We start from the raw sequence: 19,197 nt of genomic DNA, 5'->3' as shown, positions 1-19,197 counted from the left end.
TGAAAGACATTGTCATCCCTAGTGATCCTTGAACTTGAACTTCAATAAATGCATCTTCATCACAACTTTTGGCACATTATTGGGTCTTATTATTTGCAATGATGGTGCTCTAATGGATCTATTGAAAATTGCAACTATTGTCCACTTGGGGGCCTCAACAATTGTCCACACGTTGCGGTTGACTCCTACACACAATGTCTACCTTATCTCGAGGTATGCTGCAAAGATGACATCAATGGGGAAAGTGTTGAAGAATCAAGGGAGGTGACATAGTGAGACATTTGAAGTTTTTCACAAACCATTTAGTATTTGAAATGCTCGGTGAGTAAACCAGTGCCGGAGGATTGTATATGTGGGTGACTTTTACCATCCTTAAAGTTTCCTTACCATTACTCGCAATTTATATAAAACCCTGATTTGTCCGGCCTCGTATTCCAGTCAAACTCTTTTACCAAACACAAATTAAAATAGCCACCCGCTAAATGTGGAGGCAATCGCATTACTCGAAATTATCACACAATCGAATGCCCCAATGGTCCCGCGCAATTGAGGGAACTAAAATAAACTTGGTTATTTTCAGTGAAGTTAAAACCCAACAGGCGAGCTAAACATTCGAAGAATTCGCGCCATTGCAACGATAAATTCTACTGGCACCCTCTCGTCAGGAATCGAACAGCCGACCAGGACGAGGTGAAGACCTCGGAGCGCCGGACGCAATGGCTGTCACTGTTCTATGATGGGGTGCTTTCAAGTCCAGATCAGGAGCCCTTTCATGTGACTGGTGAATTTGTTGCAGGAGATGGGGATTCAGGGGCTTCTGCCGGCACTGAAATCTGTGATGAACCCCATTCATGTGAAGGACCTGGCGGGGAACACTGTGGCTGTGGACACTTACTCGTGGCTTCACAAGGGCGCTTTCTCCTGCAGCAAGGAGCTCTGCCATGGCCTCCCGACTCGGAGGTCTGTAAATATTCTCATCGCGCATTACGTTATATGTCTGATTTATCAGCGGAATTTATATGAGATTTGATTTTTCTTGTTTTTGCATAAATGAAAATGCGATTAGACGTCTCTGTCACGGGTCACTGGCATATTCAGCTGAATATGTGCTAGCGGGATTCGAACCTTTGCCGCGTGGCTTTTTTCACGCTTTTCTCTTTGCCTGTACAACTTAACAAGAACGGGTGAAAAGGTAGGTTCGGTAAAAACAAATAAAAGAAAGGCGGTAAAAACAAAAGCAATGGCATCCAGGCAAATGAATTGGGATTGGAATAATCGAATCGAAAGGAAACATGTTAGAGACTTAACTGCAATGCAAATGACTTTTAGCTTTTGAAAATTCAAAAAGGTTTTGTTTCTGATCTGTTCCACATGGCGCCAGTGACTCGATTTATATTCACTGGGTGATGTAAATCACTCTCTACAGCAAGTATTCCTACACGTTTATAAACTGTACACTTTATTGGTATTAAATGATCTTTTTGGTCAATAAAATGAGTATTGTTTTGTGCCCTGGGGAGAGGGACACAGCCAAATAGGTGGGCACTTATCACAACTAACACAGGTTCAATTCTCAGTGCATTTCGTAAATGATTCTATTTGAAAGTCCTTGAAACATGTCCGATAAGCGTTGATCGGTCCTGCAAAATAACGAGGAGCTTTGATCGATCCTGCCCTGGTCCAAACTTGCGTAGTTTATATAACAATGAAGTATGTTCTGGCCCAAAACTGTGTAGTTTATACGAAAAAGGAGTATTCTGTTAATGCCGAGGAGCTTTATCGATCCTGCTCTGGCCCAGACTTGTGTGATTTATGTGAAAAAAATGAGTATGCATTGGCCCAAAACTGTGTACATTATATAAAAAAGGAGTATTATATTAATGCAGAGGAGAAATGTACATATTTTTAAAAGAAAGGAGTCGTCTGATTCGGTTTTTTTGGCCCAATTTCTAGATTTTAACATAAACTATAGTACTTACCGTCAATTAAAGCTTTCTGTTTCTCTCATCGGAGGTTTCGAAAAGAGAACACGTGATCACTATGCCTTATAAGATGGATTGACATGAATTGGACTATAACTTAGTATCAAAATTCTTCTGTGATCAACTATAGCATCGATATCATCTTCGTTCAACCGCATAATTTCAAAAGGAGGTAATCTCATAATTTTATAAACGACTTGCTTATCTACAGTTATTCAGATGTAACATAGAAACAGATAACAATGATGCACTGTCAAGAGCAGCAGAAGCAAAATACACTTCAGTTCTACTTGAGCAAAGAAGTCCTCCAGAATTGCTTCAGACAGAGGGCAGAAATACCTTGTTTATACTTAGAATCTAGCCTTCAAAGTAATGTACAAAAATGCCATGAATTGATCCACATTAAATTCCTCAGCGTAGACGGGGAACTTAATAACTTGGTCTGAAGGCTGCTGTGGCACAATTACAATTGCTTTCACTTTGAAGGATAACACAGTGAAACCCTCCCCAATCAGGTCACAGAACTTAACACTGTAGGTTTAGTCTAGGGTTCTTTATATGCCTTGAATTACCACAGGCCTCCTAGAGGGCCGAAGTTTTGTCAAAAGGAGCCTCCTAGATTACTGCCCTACCACAGGGCCGAGAATCCTCCACTAGTGGTCAATCAAAGGTTCAGATCCCACAACCAACAGAGCCCTAAGCCCAACAAAAATGACAAAATTGTGCCACAGATGACCTTGGCCGAGGCCGAGTAGCCGCAGACAATCTTTGACAGGAGATTCGCTACTACACAGGGACGCAATACCTTAGAAAGTAATTTGCAGAAAAGTGCGTCAGATCAACACATTATTAAAAAAAACTCTTCATAGACTTCTTATCATGATAGGTAGCTTAGCTGTTGAAGGAGGACTTTAGCATCTTCAGATTTGATTAATGGCCTTCATGAGCTATTTAGCCCAACTCTTGCATATACCCAGACTTGCATTATTTTTCGAGACCTCTCATGTTTTCTAGGGCTTGTAACAAGATACTTCAAATGCATTAGCAGTCCACTGCTTTATCTTGACTTCAGGGAAACTTGACAACATCTCTTGTGATTGCATTCCTCCTCTTGCTTGGGCTTGACCTCACCTAGCTCTGATACCATGTTAATTTTTGAGTTAACATGTTCTTTTCTTAGGTCAGTTACTTCATTAATCCATTAGCCCATTATTAATTCCATTAATCCATTAGCAATCACATTAACCATTATCATATGACAGTAACTGATGAAATAACATCAAACATAAATGCAGAAGACAAGCCAAGACAAGAGGACACCAGATTTGGCGAATGCCAGGGAAAAACCATTTGATCAATTCTTCTTATTATTATATCAAAATGTTCAGCATAGAGAGAGATACAAAAGTCAAAATTGACTTGCCAAATTGAAGTCAAAACAGCCCTGTCAAATCTGCAGTCAATAACAGTCAAAATCTTCTCTAACCAAAATGTCAACAACAGGTTAAAGTAGTAGCAAACTGTCCTCAATGCAACTCGGACATACCTAGTCAAACTAGGCCTTCAAAGGTGGTCAAAGACAACCCAAAACAATGATGAAAAGAATGGTCAAACTTGGTCAAACTCTGTAGTCAACTTTGTCGTCAACCTTGTGATTGGTCTGCGGTCAAAGTCAACAAAATGCTTTGGTTCCTATGCCAATAGATGTGGCCTGCCAAAAATGAAAATTTGGCACAAAAACCGTAGTCAAAAGAGGCCAAACCACCCCTGGTCAACGCTGGTCAAACTTGCAACAATCTCTGAAATTTCGGCCCTGTAATTCGTCCTGAAATTTGTCCTTCTGTTGCCACACGTGTGAGGAAAAGATATGCCCAATAAGCAGTACGAGCCAGTCAGAGAAGTAGAGAGATGATTGTCGTTGATGATCACAACTTCTACATTATGAATCTCCTCCTACGCCTCATGAGGGCTTTGCATATGGTAAAGGCGGGTTGGAGATTGGGCTCAACCTCTAGCTCTGGAGCTCCCATGAATCCTTCTGCTATTAGCCCCCTTGTTGGTGCGCACACGTTGCCTGGGCATCATAGTGACAATGAAGAAGTAAAAGTAGGAGTTTTAGAAAGCAAAGCCAATAAGTGAAACTTGTGAGAGCAATGGCCAAGAATAGAATAACCAACAGTTCACAACTATTTAAAGTGCAAGGAGCCAACCAGGTGTATAACCAAGACCTAGAAACCCTTGAAGACACATGGAGAGGGGCGAGAGATCTAGAATGATGCAACAAGTTGAGACTCAACAAAGAGACGAAAAGAACAAGTAAAAAAACCAACAAGTAAATTGATAGGCTCTCCAAAAGACCACCTTTTAAGAGACAAGGATGAAAATATTTATAATAGCTCTAGGCACCCTATCGTTGTTGACAAAGAGGAAGCCTTTTTGCAAACTACTAATCAAAGTATAGAGAATGAAACCTTGAAGTCACAGACAACCAACATTTACAACCCCATACCTGAGTTTTTCCATGTTAAGTATAATAATGTTGATATGCTGGCGAGTTCTTGTAGTGAAGGAGGGGCACATCTTGTGTCAATCGATTATTGCAACTCCATTTGGATGGAGGAGTGACAAAAATCTTAGTAAGATACATACGAAAAACACAAAGAAAGGCAGAAAAATCAGAGCTATGATGGGGTAATTCAGCGAAAGGAGGTGATAGGCTTTTGAAGATGGGAGTTACTAAAATAAACATAAAAGCAACAACACCCAAATGTAAGGTAAACTTGCCATCATGCTACTCTAGAACCTTCATTCCAACTTGTACCCAATTCATAAATTGACCCTTTCTTTCCGATCAAGAAGCAATAAGTACGACCAAACAAGCTAAGGTAGCGAGCCGGTTGAATCCAGAGAACCTGAGTACAACATGCGGCTCGTGCGATATATTTTGTTTCTGCTGTGGACAAAGACACTGCTTCTTGCTCAACCATGATAAGAGACAATCTCCCAAGTAGAAGGTTGCTCCATTGGTGCTTTTGCGATCATCAATACTCCCTGCCCAATCTACATCTGTATAAGCTGTCAAGGTCAATTTGTTTCCCTTTTGATACCATAGTCCAAAATCCACTATTTCCAAAAGATACCTGAAGATCCTTTTTACTGCAACAACATGGGATTCTTTTGGTGCTGCTTGGAAATGTGCTACCTGCCCAACTGCCTGCATCACATCTGGTCTCAAAGCTGTCACACATAGTAGGTTGCCAATCATCGATCTATATAGTCTTTGATTTTCTTCCTTGGATATATCGTCCTTGCTTAACTTACAACCAGTCACCATGGGCGTGCTCATTGCTTTACTATCTTCCATTTGGAACCTCTTCAACATTTCTTTGATTACTCGGTCTGAGAGATGAATATGTGTTAAAATTGGCAACTAGGGCCAAACTCCATGTGGGTCATCTTATTTATGGCAGCTGATATTTTTCTTGGATCCCTCTCATCGAGAGGTGTAGGATTGATCTAAAGATCATCCGATTCCGATAAGTATTCATGGAGTTATGAATTTATTTGTGTTATAAGACAATTTGTCATGGTCGGCTAGCAACCAAATAAACCCCACATGTGCTCAACGTTGTAGTATAAAAGGAGATGACTTGAGAGTCATTTCTTACACACTTCTAGTGATCTCTTTCTCTCCACTTGTCTTGGGTTTTGGTGGGAGAAGAGATCCTAAGAAGACAACGCTGCCCTAAGGGAGATGATGCCCTAAAACACAGTCATAGAGTGAGAAGCCCTAACGTAGAAGCCCTAACACAGTCAAGTGAGAAGCCCTAACACAGTCAAATGAGAAGCCCTAACGCTATCAAGGAGGAAGCCCTAACATTGGTATCTACGCAGTCTAGAAGGCAGTTGAGTTTGTGGAGATATTCTCACTGTTTTGGGTGCGGAATTTAGAGAAGAAGAGCCGTAGCTCTTAGCCACATTGCAGGAAGCAAGAAGAGGGCATTTTTGTGACATGTTGGAGCAGCCTCACCTTGCAAATCAGGCCGCAGACTATAGGTAAGTTTAATGATTGTTTTGTGCATGGTTTTGGGGTGTATATTTATGTTTATAGGGCCGTAGTGAGGGACTGTTACAACAGCAATTGGGAGGTGAAGTTTAGATGGCCGATAGACCTAGAAAGGTCCTCCTAACCAGGTTGCAGTCATCTCAAAGGGATAGCGTGAGGAAGCATAAGGAGCAGCGTGGAGGGTTGTGGTAGGAATAACTACTGTAGGTGACAACGGATTTGTGAAGCGCTGATATCCATCCTAAGGAAGCATCGTAGCTATAAAAGAAGCTTGCCAAGGTGGGCTGTAGTCATCAAGGGACTTCTTTGATGACTGTTAGGTGGAGTTAGGGCTGCCTGATGACCTAACCAGATCAGTCATGAACAACAGGTTGGGACAACCCAATGCATGGGATAGCAAGGCGGCTAGCACTCTAATGCAGTGAAGTAAATGGGACAACAAGGTATATAGTGCTACTAAGATGCATGGGACAACAAAGTACATTGTGTTGCTAAGACACATGGGACATCAACAAGGTATGATAAGACGTATGGGACAACAACAAGGTATGGCAAGGCAAAGTGGGATAGCAGCTGTGACATGGCAGCAAAAGCACATGGGACAGCAACAAGCATGGACAGCATGGCAGGCAAGGTGCAGCAGTATGATGTGTACAAGATGGTCATGAGGTCCAGTGTTATGATGATGGGTGCAGCACGTTGAGGTGTAGCATGATGACGAGATGCGGCAAAATGATAGGTGAAGGAGTCACCTTGGAGAATCAGTTGAAGCAACATGTCTTCAACTGATCTCATGTATCATCTTCTTAGAGATGATCTATGCTCTTATCTAGATAAGTCAAAGTGTTGACTTCTGTTGTGAATGTACTATCTCTCTCTCTCTCTGTTGAACTATTGAAGAACATATAAGAAGAATTGATCAAGGGTTTCCCCACATTGGGGTTTGTCCCTGGCTGGCGCCACATCTTGTGTCCTCTTGTTTTGGCTTGTCTTCTAAGATTTATGTTTATGTTCTATTTGCAATTTACTTTAATGTTGATGTGATTGCTAATCTAGAAAAGATAATGAACTAACCGTGAAAATTGAAATAAATTGCTCTAAGCATAGAACATACCTAAAATTAACAATATGCCGTCATCTTCCTGAGATATCTATAGTTCCAATAAGAAAGTCAACTCACCAACTAAAGACATCTCAAATTCACTCTGCATATCATTTGCAAACTTCTTGCTTAGCTTGTCAACATCGCTTCGAATGATGATATCATCCACATACACCTCAATGAGAGTCAAGCTCTCTTGTTCAACTTTTATACATAAACTTATGTCAACACTTCCCCTTTTGAATCCTTGTTTTTGTAATTACTTGTCCAGACAGGCATACCATGCTCTAGGGGCCTGCTTGAGACTATACAGAGCTTTCTTCAACTTGCAAACATAATCTTTCTCGTCGGTAAGCAGAAATCCTTCAGGCTGCTCTATGTAGACTTCTAATTCTCTGTTCAAAAAGGTTGATTTGACATCCATCTCATACACCTTAATCTTTCTCAAACAAGCATAGGTCAAGAACATTCTAATAGCTTCCATCTTGGCCATTGGAGCAAATGTCTCTTCAAAGCGTATTTCTTCAACTTGTGCATATCCTTTACAAATCAATCTTTCTTTGTTCCTAGATACCTATCCATTTTCATTTAGCTTGTTCTTGAAGACCCATTTTGTGCCAATAACATTTTTGTCCCTCAACCTTGGAACCAATTCCCATGTGTCATTCTTTTCAATTTGATCCAGTTCTTCTTCCATGGCCTTGATGCAGTGTACATCATGGCTAGCTTCTTCAAAGCTGCTAGGTTCGAATGTGGATAGTAAAGCGAGATGACTTTGCTTTTTCTTGCTTCTTCTGGTTCCTATTCCTGCATTTACATCACCAATAATTTGATCCGATGGGTGATTCTTCTGGTACCAACGTTTGGGAGCTTTAGATGGTGTTTGCTAACTATTTTCTTGATTGGTAGTTGACTCATCTTGTTCTTCTTCTTCTTCCTTTAGTTTTCCCGCTTGCTCTAGTTCTTCTGTTTCTTGTTTTTCTGAAGATGGGCCTCCTTGCCTATCCTTTTGTCCACGAACTTCATCAAATGTTACATTTATGCTTTCAACTATCTTGTTTAGTTATAGCATTTGTATGCCTTGCTTTTGCGTGAGTAACCAACAAATATGCCCTTGTTTACTTGAGAGTCAAATTTCCCAATCTTCTTATCTTCCCTCTTAAAGTAGCATTTGTTGCCGAAGATTCTGGAGTGCTTGACATTTGCTGGTCTTCACTTCCGTGGTTCATACACGATCTTATCATTGTTGCTTCTGAGCATTCCTCTATTTTGAATGTGCACTGCTGTTTCCATTGCTTGGACATCACCTAATTTGGAATCATTCATCATGGTCCTTGCCATTTTTTCAACTGTTATGTTCTTTCTTTCGGCAGCTCCATTTTGTTGTGGTGTCCTTGCTGCTAAGAAATGTCTCTTTATTCCCTGTTCCTTACAGAAGTGCTAGAATTCCTTGGATGTGAATTCCCCTCCATCATCAGATCTCAGACATTTGATTCTTAGGTCGGTTTCATTCTCAACCATCTCCTTGTAGATTTTGAAGCATTCAAAGGGTTCAATCTTTTGGTTCTCATCGGTCCACATAGGTCACTGTGTACCAACTCTAATGGTTTTGAGGTGGAATGTTCCTTGGTCTTGAACTCAACTCTTGTTTGTTTTCCATGCTTACAGTGCTTACATGAGGTGCCAATTGGTTTTGAAATCTCCAACATTTCTCTCACAACTTCCTTTTCACTGATTTTGACTAGGTTGTCGAAGTTCACGTGTCTCATCCTTTTGTACTAGAGCCAACTTTCATCCTCCTTAGCCAAGAAACAGCTTTCCTTTCCAATCTCATCCAAGGTGTATATATCATTTAGAGTTCTTGTTCCTGTCACCACGAACCTACCTGATTTCTCCCTTCTTATTTCACATTTCTTTGAGTCAAATAGCAGCGTGTGCCCTTGATCACACATTTGGTTCATGTTTAACAGATTGTGGTTCAAGTTTTCAATAAACAACAAATCTTTTGCCATGGCATTCTTGTTTTTGAACTTGAACCAAACAAAACAAAACTATATTAAAATCAAAATATTAATGCATATTAAGTTCTAATATATTTTTTTTAATAAACAAAAACATGTGAAAATTCTCTTATAGTATTTTTAAAATTAAAAAAAATTATTATTTTAGAATTTATGTTTTATTAATAATTTTTTTGTTAGTTAAAAATAAAATAAAAGAAATTTAAAACTTCATTTTTAAAATATATATATATATATATATAAAGTCTTTGATTTGTAAAGAGAAAATAGACTCTTGCTATCGCATGGACTAATGAAATATAAAGCAAAAACGAGGTTATTCTTTCATTTTTAAATATAAAATATACCCTTGCCATGACCGGGACTAATGAAAATATAAAGCCAAAAAAGTGATTTGGAAAAAGTTCCAAAAATAATAATAGGTTGCTCGGGACATCAAAACTTTCTTGGATAATATAACACAAGATGCCATCCCAACAATAGTTTGAACTTCGAACTTTGAAGAGGACCTTCATAGAGATATTTTGCATGCATTTATAATGCCCGTAGCTTATGTTTTTGTCTGTTTTTGTTTTTGTTTTTGTTTTTATTTTTATTTTTGTTTTTATTTTCAATTTGAAGTTCACCGTGACTACACAATGTACTCTTTTTTAAACCAGATATAATTGTTCAATAGTAAAAAAGGATGACACTGACACATAGCTGGAAGAATGAGGCATTTTGACAAACCAGCATTGTAAAACGAAAATCTGAATTTTTTGGTTGGTGAAATATATCATACCATAAATATCATTATCTCCAGTATAAAAATGCTGGACTTGCATTTAGGGCGCGCTTACCATATATAATGTTTGTACAGTGCTGAGATTTGGCGGATGCAAATTTGTTAGCCGTTGTGTAAATTGCAAATGTGGATTGTGAATTTTCGTATTAAATTTGAAATGGTTTTTTGTGTTCCTTATTTTTCTTCTAAATTTTTTTGAGTTATTATTGTGCCGAGAGGAGCTCCATAGATAGTGTGGGAGAGATGGGAGAGATGTTGTCACAGAAGATTATATTTAAAAATAATAAAAAAATAATTTAAATTAACAAAAAACATAGTAATAACACAAGAAATTAGTATTCACTATAATCAAAATATTTCAATTTGCATTTTAATTTTACATAATTGTATATAAAGATATAAAATAACCCAAAATAAAAAAGGAAATAATTTACCTTTTAATATGAGGAATAAATGTGATTTCTTCACTATTTAATTTCTTATTTTATTAATAGTTGCTTTCCCATTCAATGTATGAGGGGTATTTGTAATTCTTTCAATATTTAATATGAATTTGATATCTAATATTTTAGAAAAATAATAAAAATAATTAAATGAATGCATAAGGAAAAATAGGATGGACCTGTTTTAACATTTCAACTACATATATGTTATAAATAAAATAAAATAAAAATAAAATATTTCAATGTTAACTACATATATATATTATACCAGCCTAGATCCATCTTAACTCAGGATCTACCAAACCAGAGTGATCAAATCTCTTTTCACTCTGAAAGATATTTACATTTCAAGAAATTTGATCCTTCTCGGTATTGGTAAATCCAGAATTAAAATAAATCTAGTCTAATTACAATTTAGGGCACTAATAAATCCGGAATTAAAATAAATCTAATCTAATTACAATTTAGGGCACTAGTAAATCTAGAGTTAAAATAAATCTAATCTAATTACCATTTACGCCTATAATCTAATTACAGTTTACGGCACGCCTATAATATTTATACTGTTTTAATAAAACATTTGGCTTCTGCAAATTTATTATTCGTTGTGTGAACTGCACATTTATTATTCGTTGTGTGAACTGTCAATTGTCATATTAAAGTTGAAAATTGAATAGGTTTTCACGTTCCCCATTTCATTTCCAAAATTCCCCCATTTTATTATTTCGAATTTTAGGGCACGCTTAGCATACATAATGTTTGTACTGTTTTGAGATTTGGCAGATGCAAACTTTATCACTGGTGTAAATTGCAAATGTGGATTATGAGTTGCATAAAATTTGAAACTTTCATGAATTTTCATGTTCCCTGTTTTCCTTCTCAGATTTCCCTTTTATATTTTTATTTACTTGAAAACGTAAATGTTTTATATTTTTATTAATTGAAAACTTAAATCTTTTTTAGTTGTGGAAACTTGAGAGTGGTTTAATAATATGGAGCGACGTTTCCAATTCTCATAGGGTACAGGTTCACATCTTTAGAATTCTCATAGGGAGCAGGTTCGCATCTCTACAATTATGAATCTAGTAACACAAAGCACAAGTCTCAACCATAGCCACAGAGTTAATAATGAGACAACATGAAACAGAGTAAATCCTAAGAAGTTAATTGGATAAAATAAAGTTAATTGGATAAAATAAATCATCTAGCAATTACATGAAGTAGAATGGATGTTAAGAAAATTCGATAAAATAAACCATCTAGCAATGACATAGTTATATAGTCGTTAGAATTGAATCTAGTAAGAAAGATGACATTCCTCTATAATAAACAATTACAAAATTATAAATTAGATATATGAAATAAAATATGAGATCATGACCAAAGATATATGAAATAAAATATGAGATTTTGACTACATATTTATATCATGCATGATAATGATACCATGCATAAAATACTGAAATATATTTAGAATAATGTTTACAAAATAGGTTTACAAGAGTTGTAATATGTTTAGAATAATGTTGACACAAGAGTTGTAATATGTTTAGAATAATGTTGACACAATAGGTTTGATATCTAATTTAAAACACAAGAATGAAAATAATGAATTAAGTTAAGAATAATGTTTACAAAAGATGTTTGGTATCTAATTTAATGTTTACAAAATAGATTTACAAGAGTTGTAATATGTTTAGAATAATGTTGACACAATAGGTTTGATATCTAATTTAAAACACAAGAATGAAAATAATGAATTAAGTTAAGAATAATGTTTACAAAAGATGTTTGGTATCTAATTTAAAACTTAAAAGATAAGGATCAAAACAATGAATTAAGTTAAAATGAAATTACAAAGAAAAATAAAAAGGATCGAGGTTTTAACATGTTACTGTCTCCTCCAGGCATGGGCTTGTTAGAGCTTCCCTGTATTGCTCAACTATAATTTTAATATTCCATTTCCAGATTTTAAGCATAGGGAGATAGGGTATAATGTTTTTTAAATATACCGTGAGCAGTGAAAGTATTTTTTTTCTTCCTCTAGTATATTATATTTATATTTAATTGTTTTGATCATTGTTTTAAAAACTGGTAATTGGTTAAACTGGTTGGTTAGTAACTTTTAGTTAATAACTTAGGTAGAAAAAAAATCTGTTTTTTAGAGACCAAACTGGCTGGTTTGGTACTTAATCAGTACTAATGAGTCTAAATTGACCAATGTTGCTCCAAATCAAGCTAAATCAAGCTAATTAGATCTAAAATGTGTGGAGAGAGTGTGAGACCTAGAGTGATGGTTTTTTAAATGGTTTTGAAAGAAACTAGGATTTCTTCGCTCCCAAATGAAGCCCCCGGCCAAAAAACCAACCCTCCTTCTCCTAAACCCTAAACATATGTCACATGGTTTGGATATGGCAACAATTAAGTTGGATTTCCAATTTTTTAATTTTATATATATACATTTTTCAAAAATTAATTATCAATAAGTATAATTATAATTATATATATTTTATTAAATTTTATTTTTATAACTTTTAATAATTCATAATTCATAATATAAATATAACTTTTATATAACTTGGTAATTCATAATTTTCCATTTGCTTCTAATCTTAAATAAAATGTTCCCAGCTTGTATGGATCGAGGGTAAGCAACTTCCAATGTTCCATCAACCATTAATATCACTCTTATGATATTGATATTAGATGAACCCTGCTATTTTTCATAAACCCTGAACGCGAGAATAAAAGACCGAATGGATATGGGGAAACGTTCCGTCAACCCTTAATATCACTCTTATGATATTGATATTAGATCAACCGTGCTATTTTTCATAAACCTTGAACGCGAGAGTAAAAGACCTAATGGACACGGGGAAAAGAAAATAGACATAAGACTTGCATTCAAGAGCGATGAAGTAAAGGATGGACACGAAGAAGTGGACATTCAAGGGAATTATTGTCGTTTCTGGGCATTACGATTCGACTGATCTCACAATAATGAGAAGCCTACCGCTGAGAGAAAACCCATATTTATTAATGAGTGATTCAACTATGCGATTTATAAATTTATTTGAACTCGCTCGTTGCCATCCATATTGAAACCTGCGTTGAATTTCAATAAAGTTTGGATCTCAATTAGAACCTCAAGCATTAAATCCGGCGGTTCTTTTTCAGAAGAAAAAGCTTTTATATCATATTGAGGGAATATATACAAAATGGGCATGATTGATCTGAAAAGAGCGATGGATGAACATCTGAAAAGAGTGACAGACATAGGAGATCTGTTGATCTGATGGATTTGTAGCATGGATCGCCTGAGAGAAAGCTGATAATCAAAATATATAGCATCTGAGGATGAAGAGAGGGAAAACCAAAAGGGCTGCAAGCATAGGCAGCCATGATATGGACAAAAATCCCACAACGAGACAGCATCAGCGGTCAGGAGAAAAGAGAGCGGAGAAAAGAGACAGGACATATATGGAGGAAAGGGATGAGTCTTCAAAAATTTTTTTGTTCCTCCATTTCCAGAGGCTCCATAGAGCGATGGGAAGGATAGGACGAAGGGAGGCAATCTGTCTTCCCCACCATGCAAAAGCTGCCTCAACTGTAATGAAACAAAGGTGCGGGAAAAAGAAGAGCTGAGCAAGTTCTGACCATATTTGTTGAGAAACAGGACATTTGAAAAACAGGTGAAAATTGGTTTCCTCGTCCATCTTGCAAAGGGCGCATCTGCTAGGCCCATGCCAAGAGCGCTTGCGCAAGGATTCCCAAGTCAGATTTTTGTTTGAGAACACCAACCACGTGAATAAGGTCACTTTGAGAGGGCAGCCTAGATTCCACCAGAGTGCTGGAAAACGCTTGTTGATCATTCTGTTTGAGAGTGCTAAAAGATCCATGTAAATATCCTTGACAATTGCATGAGAGGAGGAGGGAGATAATGACCAGACCAAATGGTCATCGTCTGCTGAACGTGCAAAGCCGCCCTGGAGGAGAGAGGTTTTGAGAAGGTCCCAATGTGGAGATAGATCCAGAGGAATACCAACATCGGGAGCGTCCATGAGCACTGGAGAGGAGCCATTCCAGTCTTTAATAACTCGGTCCCATGAAAACATTCCAGCCCTGTGAAGATGGAAAAGGATTGAAGAAGGAACAGCTGAAGAACCCCTGAAACCTGCAAAAGAATCAATGCCCAACAGAATCTTTCGGCCTGAGTGGATTTGCCATTTGAGGTTGCTGAGGAAGTAAAGCTGGAGCCTTTTGAAACTGAGCCATATGGCGGACCCGTGCTGCAAACCAATTGAATGAAGCCTGAACCAGAACTCAATGCCGCGACCAAGTTGATATTTCTGGCGGATGATATCGCTCCAGGGGGAGGTGCCGAAGATGCCTCGCCAGAGGGTTTTGCAAAGAAGAGCAATCCCAAAGAGTTTTAAATCTAACAGGCCCCAACCGCCTTGATTTTTTGGCCGAGTTAAGAGATCCAGCCTGACGAGATGCGGTTCTAGGGCACACTTCCTTTCATTCAACCATACATTTCACTACTATGAAAATCCGAGGAGCGAATCTGAACCAAACCAACAAACCTAAATAGAACTTTGGTCGAACCTGAGACGAATTTGACTTTTCGTCTTTTGTTTTGAGGTTCGCCGAACTTCGAACCTCAAGGTTCAAGTTCGGTGAATCATGTGACATTGCCTTAAACCTAAGCAAGAAAAACGTAATTCAACCTTATCGGGCTTTATACGGAGAAATTAGAATTTCATATTGCACTCAAAATTCTTCAACCTTATCGGGCTTTATATGGAGAAATTAGAATTTCATATCGCACTTGGGCTTTATATGGAGAAATTAGAATTTCATATCGCACTCAAATTCTGCAGGCTTAACAATTTTCAAGATTTTATGATTAGTAAGATTGCCACTTTTTCATTGAATTCTATTATGTATGAGGGTATGAGATTGGTGACATGAATCCCTTGATGTACCTTGATGTTGGTGGTATTGATTGTTGAACTCCTGTGCCATAGCCTTAACAACAATGTACCCTTCGCTCAAACCAAAATAATTGGTTAGGCATGTTAAGTTTTTTCTACCATATTATAAGGTTGAATAGATGAAACCTACACTCGAACCAAAATCATTGGTTAGGCATGTTAATCTTTTTCAATTTCTACCATATTATAAGGTTCAAGTGTTGAGAAACCAAGTGTTAGAAGATAATGCTTGATTTCTCTTAACTTGATGATTACTTGTGAATGTTAGTTGACTTTTTATTACTTATATTATCTCTTTTTATCAAGCAATTATACAAATGTGCAAAATATAAAGATCACAAGAGAATAAGAAACACCAAGATTTAGGATCCAAGCCAAGGCAAAACCCAAAAATCCTTCGCTTATACAGTCAAATCAAAATGAGATATCTAAGATCCAAGGCCAAGACCAAAAACTGCCACAAAGATCCAAGTCAACCCTCCTCCAATTAAATCAAAGTCAATGAAAGTCAATGCTGGTCAAACCTTTTGAAATCTTGTCAAAATGCAATTTTTTTGGACCTACAATGAAGGCCGAATTTGGCCCTATAATTATCATAGAGTTGCCACAGAACCTTCACATGTGTGAGCAAAAACAAGGTAAAAAACTTTACTTTTATCTTTTCTTTTACTTTTTTCTCTCTCCTTTGACTTTGGCTCTTTTCTTCTTGATTAGGCACAAAAATCGAGTTGACTCTTATATATAGCTATCCAAGTGGGTTGAATCGCTGCCACATAGGCTGACTTGTTCAAGGAGGGCCGACCTGGTCTTTGTTTGACTCTTTGACTCAAAATAAAAATTCTTTTTCTTTTCTTACAAAATTCCAAATGGGACTTGATTCAAATACATTTCTTTTTGGCTCATAATATATATATATATATATATATTTTTTGACCCTATAAGCATGAAGAACATGCTTTGGCCAAAAACAAAAAAGTAAATAATAATAATAATGAATATAATAAATATTTTGATGATGAAATTACATTACATTATGAAGATCGACACTAGTTACAATTTCAACACTCCCTCTTAACTAGGGAGGTATTCATAATGACATAATAGGATATTCTCAAGTTGAAATATTCATATAAGAAAGGATCTGGATTGATGAGCGTCAATGATGATAACATCATAACTAACATTGCCAAGCTACCAAGGCCTTAACAAGTAAGCTCTATTTCTCCACTAGATTAGAGCACAATGATGGGAGGCATAAATTTGGGCACCACGACCTCTCCGAGGCACATACCCCACCCAGGTGTTCACCAAGGAATGTCCTCACAAGACAATCTCCAAATTCATTGTCACAATACTTGACACAAGGAAATGTTGGTCCACAAGACTATTCTTATCTTAAATCAATGTACTTGACTTATGACGATTAGTCCTGGTCAAAATACAAATCTTTAAAGAATATCGGGCCCTGATGCTTATCCAATCGATCATTCTTCCTACCAATGTTGATGCATTAGGCTTACACTGTTAGTCTTGGCCATAATACATGACACATGGAGAACACAGTGTCCACCCTCACCCTCTCTCAACTAGGGAGGAGATATGCACAAGCCTAAGCTTGCCTAAAAAATACTCATCCTTTCTGTTGGAAAGGACCATTATCAGTGCGTCGACTACTCGTTCTTCCGTGGAGATCTGTTGTAGTTTCTAGACTCATCTGCATCATACTCTCGAATCATAAAGTACTTCGACCTTCTTGGTTTTTTGACAATCTTCATGTAGCTTTGATCAATGTCATTTCCAACATGTCATCAAAAATTCCATCAAGCCTTCTATGGAGCCAAACCGTCTCACAACTTATTGTACCAAATGCTACATTTTCTGGCTCTATAGTGTACATAATTCTGCTACATATTCTTTCAGGAAACCATGCCAGATCTCAATCATCAGAAGTATCTCTCCTTATTATCAGTTTGCCAAATCAGTGGATGTAACCTCAAGTCCCAAGTTGTGAGATCTTACATGTCAACTTTTGCTTCCAGCTCCCTCTGAAGTCAATATTACTTTGCATTGTAACGGAAACTTGCTTCACATTCTTCCAAGAGATTGCATTAAATTCTAAGTAGAAACAACCATCAGTAGTATCAATTCTGTCAATCTAAATGATGGGTTCAAAACTCGAACCAATTTGTTGCTAGATCAAAATTCTTTTGTGATGTTGACATATATTTGTAAACTATCAACCAACCTTCTAGAAGAATGTTGATAATAACCATCTTTTAACTTTCAAGCCAACTATCTAGAAGTAATATACATATATTATGCTTTTCCTTCAACTCCCTTTGAAGATAATAAGTCTAATCTATGAGTTTCTTTTTGATTTCTAATTGCAAATGTTGATTTTTGGTAGCATCGGATGTGCCCTAGCCATGAAAATTGGTGGAGAGGCTAAGGCACATGAGATCTCCAAGACCCAGAAATCGTTTGGAGAAATTCCACCCGGATGAAGAGATATTTAAATAATTAATATTTTTAATGGGTCCCTAAGTCTAAACTTAGGAAAATTAAAATATTAATGTGTATTAATATAAAATGGGTGAGAAAGTTCTAAGTGACAAGGATCAAGTCAAATCTAATCTTAGTCGTTGATTAGGGAATTAATCTCGGCCGTTGAATCGTCAACAGGAAAAGTATAAAAGGAGGGTTGAGGGTCAGTTGGAGATACACCAAGAGAGATCAGTTAATTTGATTTTCTGGGGCGAGGTTTGTTGAGGAAATCGAACAAGTGATCAATTGTAGTGAGGGGCAGTGCGGCAGGCGGTCGAAGAATACATATCAGAGAGGCAACAAAGTGCCGGAAGAGGCAGCACAAAGCCTTGGAGGGCTGACGCAGAAGCTAAGGAGGCCAGCACATAGGACACAAAAGCCGGAGAGGCAGACGCAGAGGACGCAGAGGCTAATGCAGACAATGTAGAGGGTTGTAGAGGTTGACATTGGTCTGAAGAGGCTGCGCTGAGGAGGTTCTGTGGGGTAGACTGAGAGCAGATCAACTGAGAGAGGGTGATGCAGTTCCAGAGAGGGTGACGCAGTTCCAGAGGAGTGCGTGGAGTAGCTTTCGTTGTCCAGCACAAGGAATAGTCAGAGTCACTGTGGGGTTGATCATCCGATTGTTGATTTGTCGGAATATTTGTCCCCAGAGAGAGGTACTACTGCCAAGGATATTCTTTGAAGGGTGAGACATTTCTGGCACCCTAGTTGTATTCATAAATCTGTTTAATAATAAAACCTTCTATATGTTGCACCGGTTTTCCCGCATTGGGTTTTTCCGGGGCGATTGTCCAAAAATAATGGTGTCCCTTGTGTTGTCTCAGTTTATTTCAGTTGTTGATATGTATATTTGTGAAGGCTGCAATTGTGTTTACTTCGATGTTTACGTTATTAAATAACTTGTTAATGTAAAGAACAAGTAGATGATAGTAAACCAAATATTGAAGTAGGGGTTTCTGGTGTGTTAGATTAAGAAATTTTCACATGGTATCAGAGCGATTGCAGATCAAAGAGGACTGAAGACACTAGCCGAAGAAATTTGAGAATTTGCAGTAGAGAGGCAGTTGTCCTGAGAGACAACGTTGTTCCAGAGCTGAAGAGGCAAGAAGAGGAGTGACACAGTGCAATGAGGGTGACGCAGAGGCTCATGCAGAGCCTATGTTAGCATTTTGAGCCAAGAGAAGGGCCAATGTAGAGGAAGAGAGGGCAGAACAGGCTCACGCAGAGCCACGTCATCCTTCTTAGTCAGGAAGGATTG

General features: G+C 37.5%; 1 protein-coding gene across 1 annotated transcript in view; it reads left to right on the top strand.

Annotated features, from left to right (window-relative positions):
• Positions 1–328: 328 nt before the first annotated feature.
• Positions 329–19,197, top strand: part of LOC149237626 (5'-3' exonuclease family protein) — a 223,246-nt gene continuing 204,377 nt past the window's right edge. Inside the window, exon 1 of the mRNA XM_089372723.1 lies at positions 329–960. Coding sequence (XP_089228849.1) covers positions 800–960 — 161 coding nt within the window. The 5' untranslated portion in view covers positions 329–799. The remainder of the gene's footprint in view (positions 961–19,197) is intronic.

This window comes from Pinus tabuliformis, chromosome 8 (genome assembly GCF_031772625.1).
Source record: "Pinus tabuliformis cultivar Carrire ecotype Pingquan chromosome 8, CPIR1, whole genome shotgun sequence".
NCBI lineage: Eukaryota > Viridiplantae > Streptophyta > Pinopsida > Pinales > Pinaceae > Pinus > Pinus tabuliformis.
This window is presented reverse-complemented; position numbering and strand designations above follow the sequence as displayed.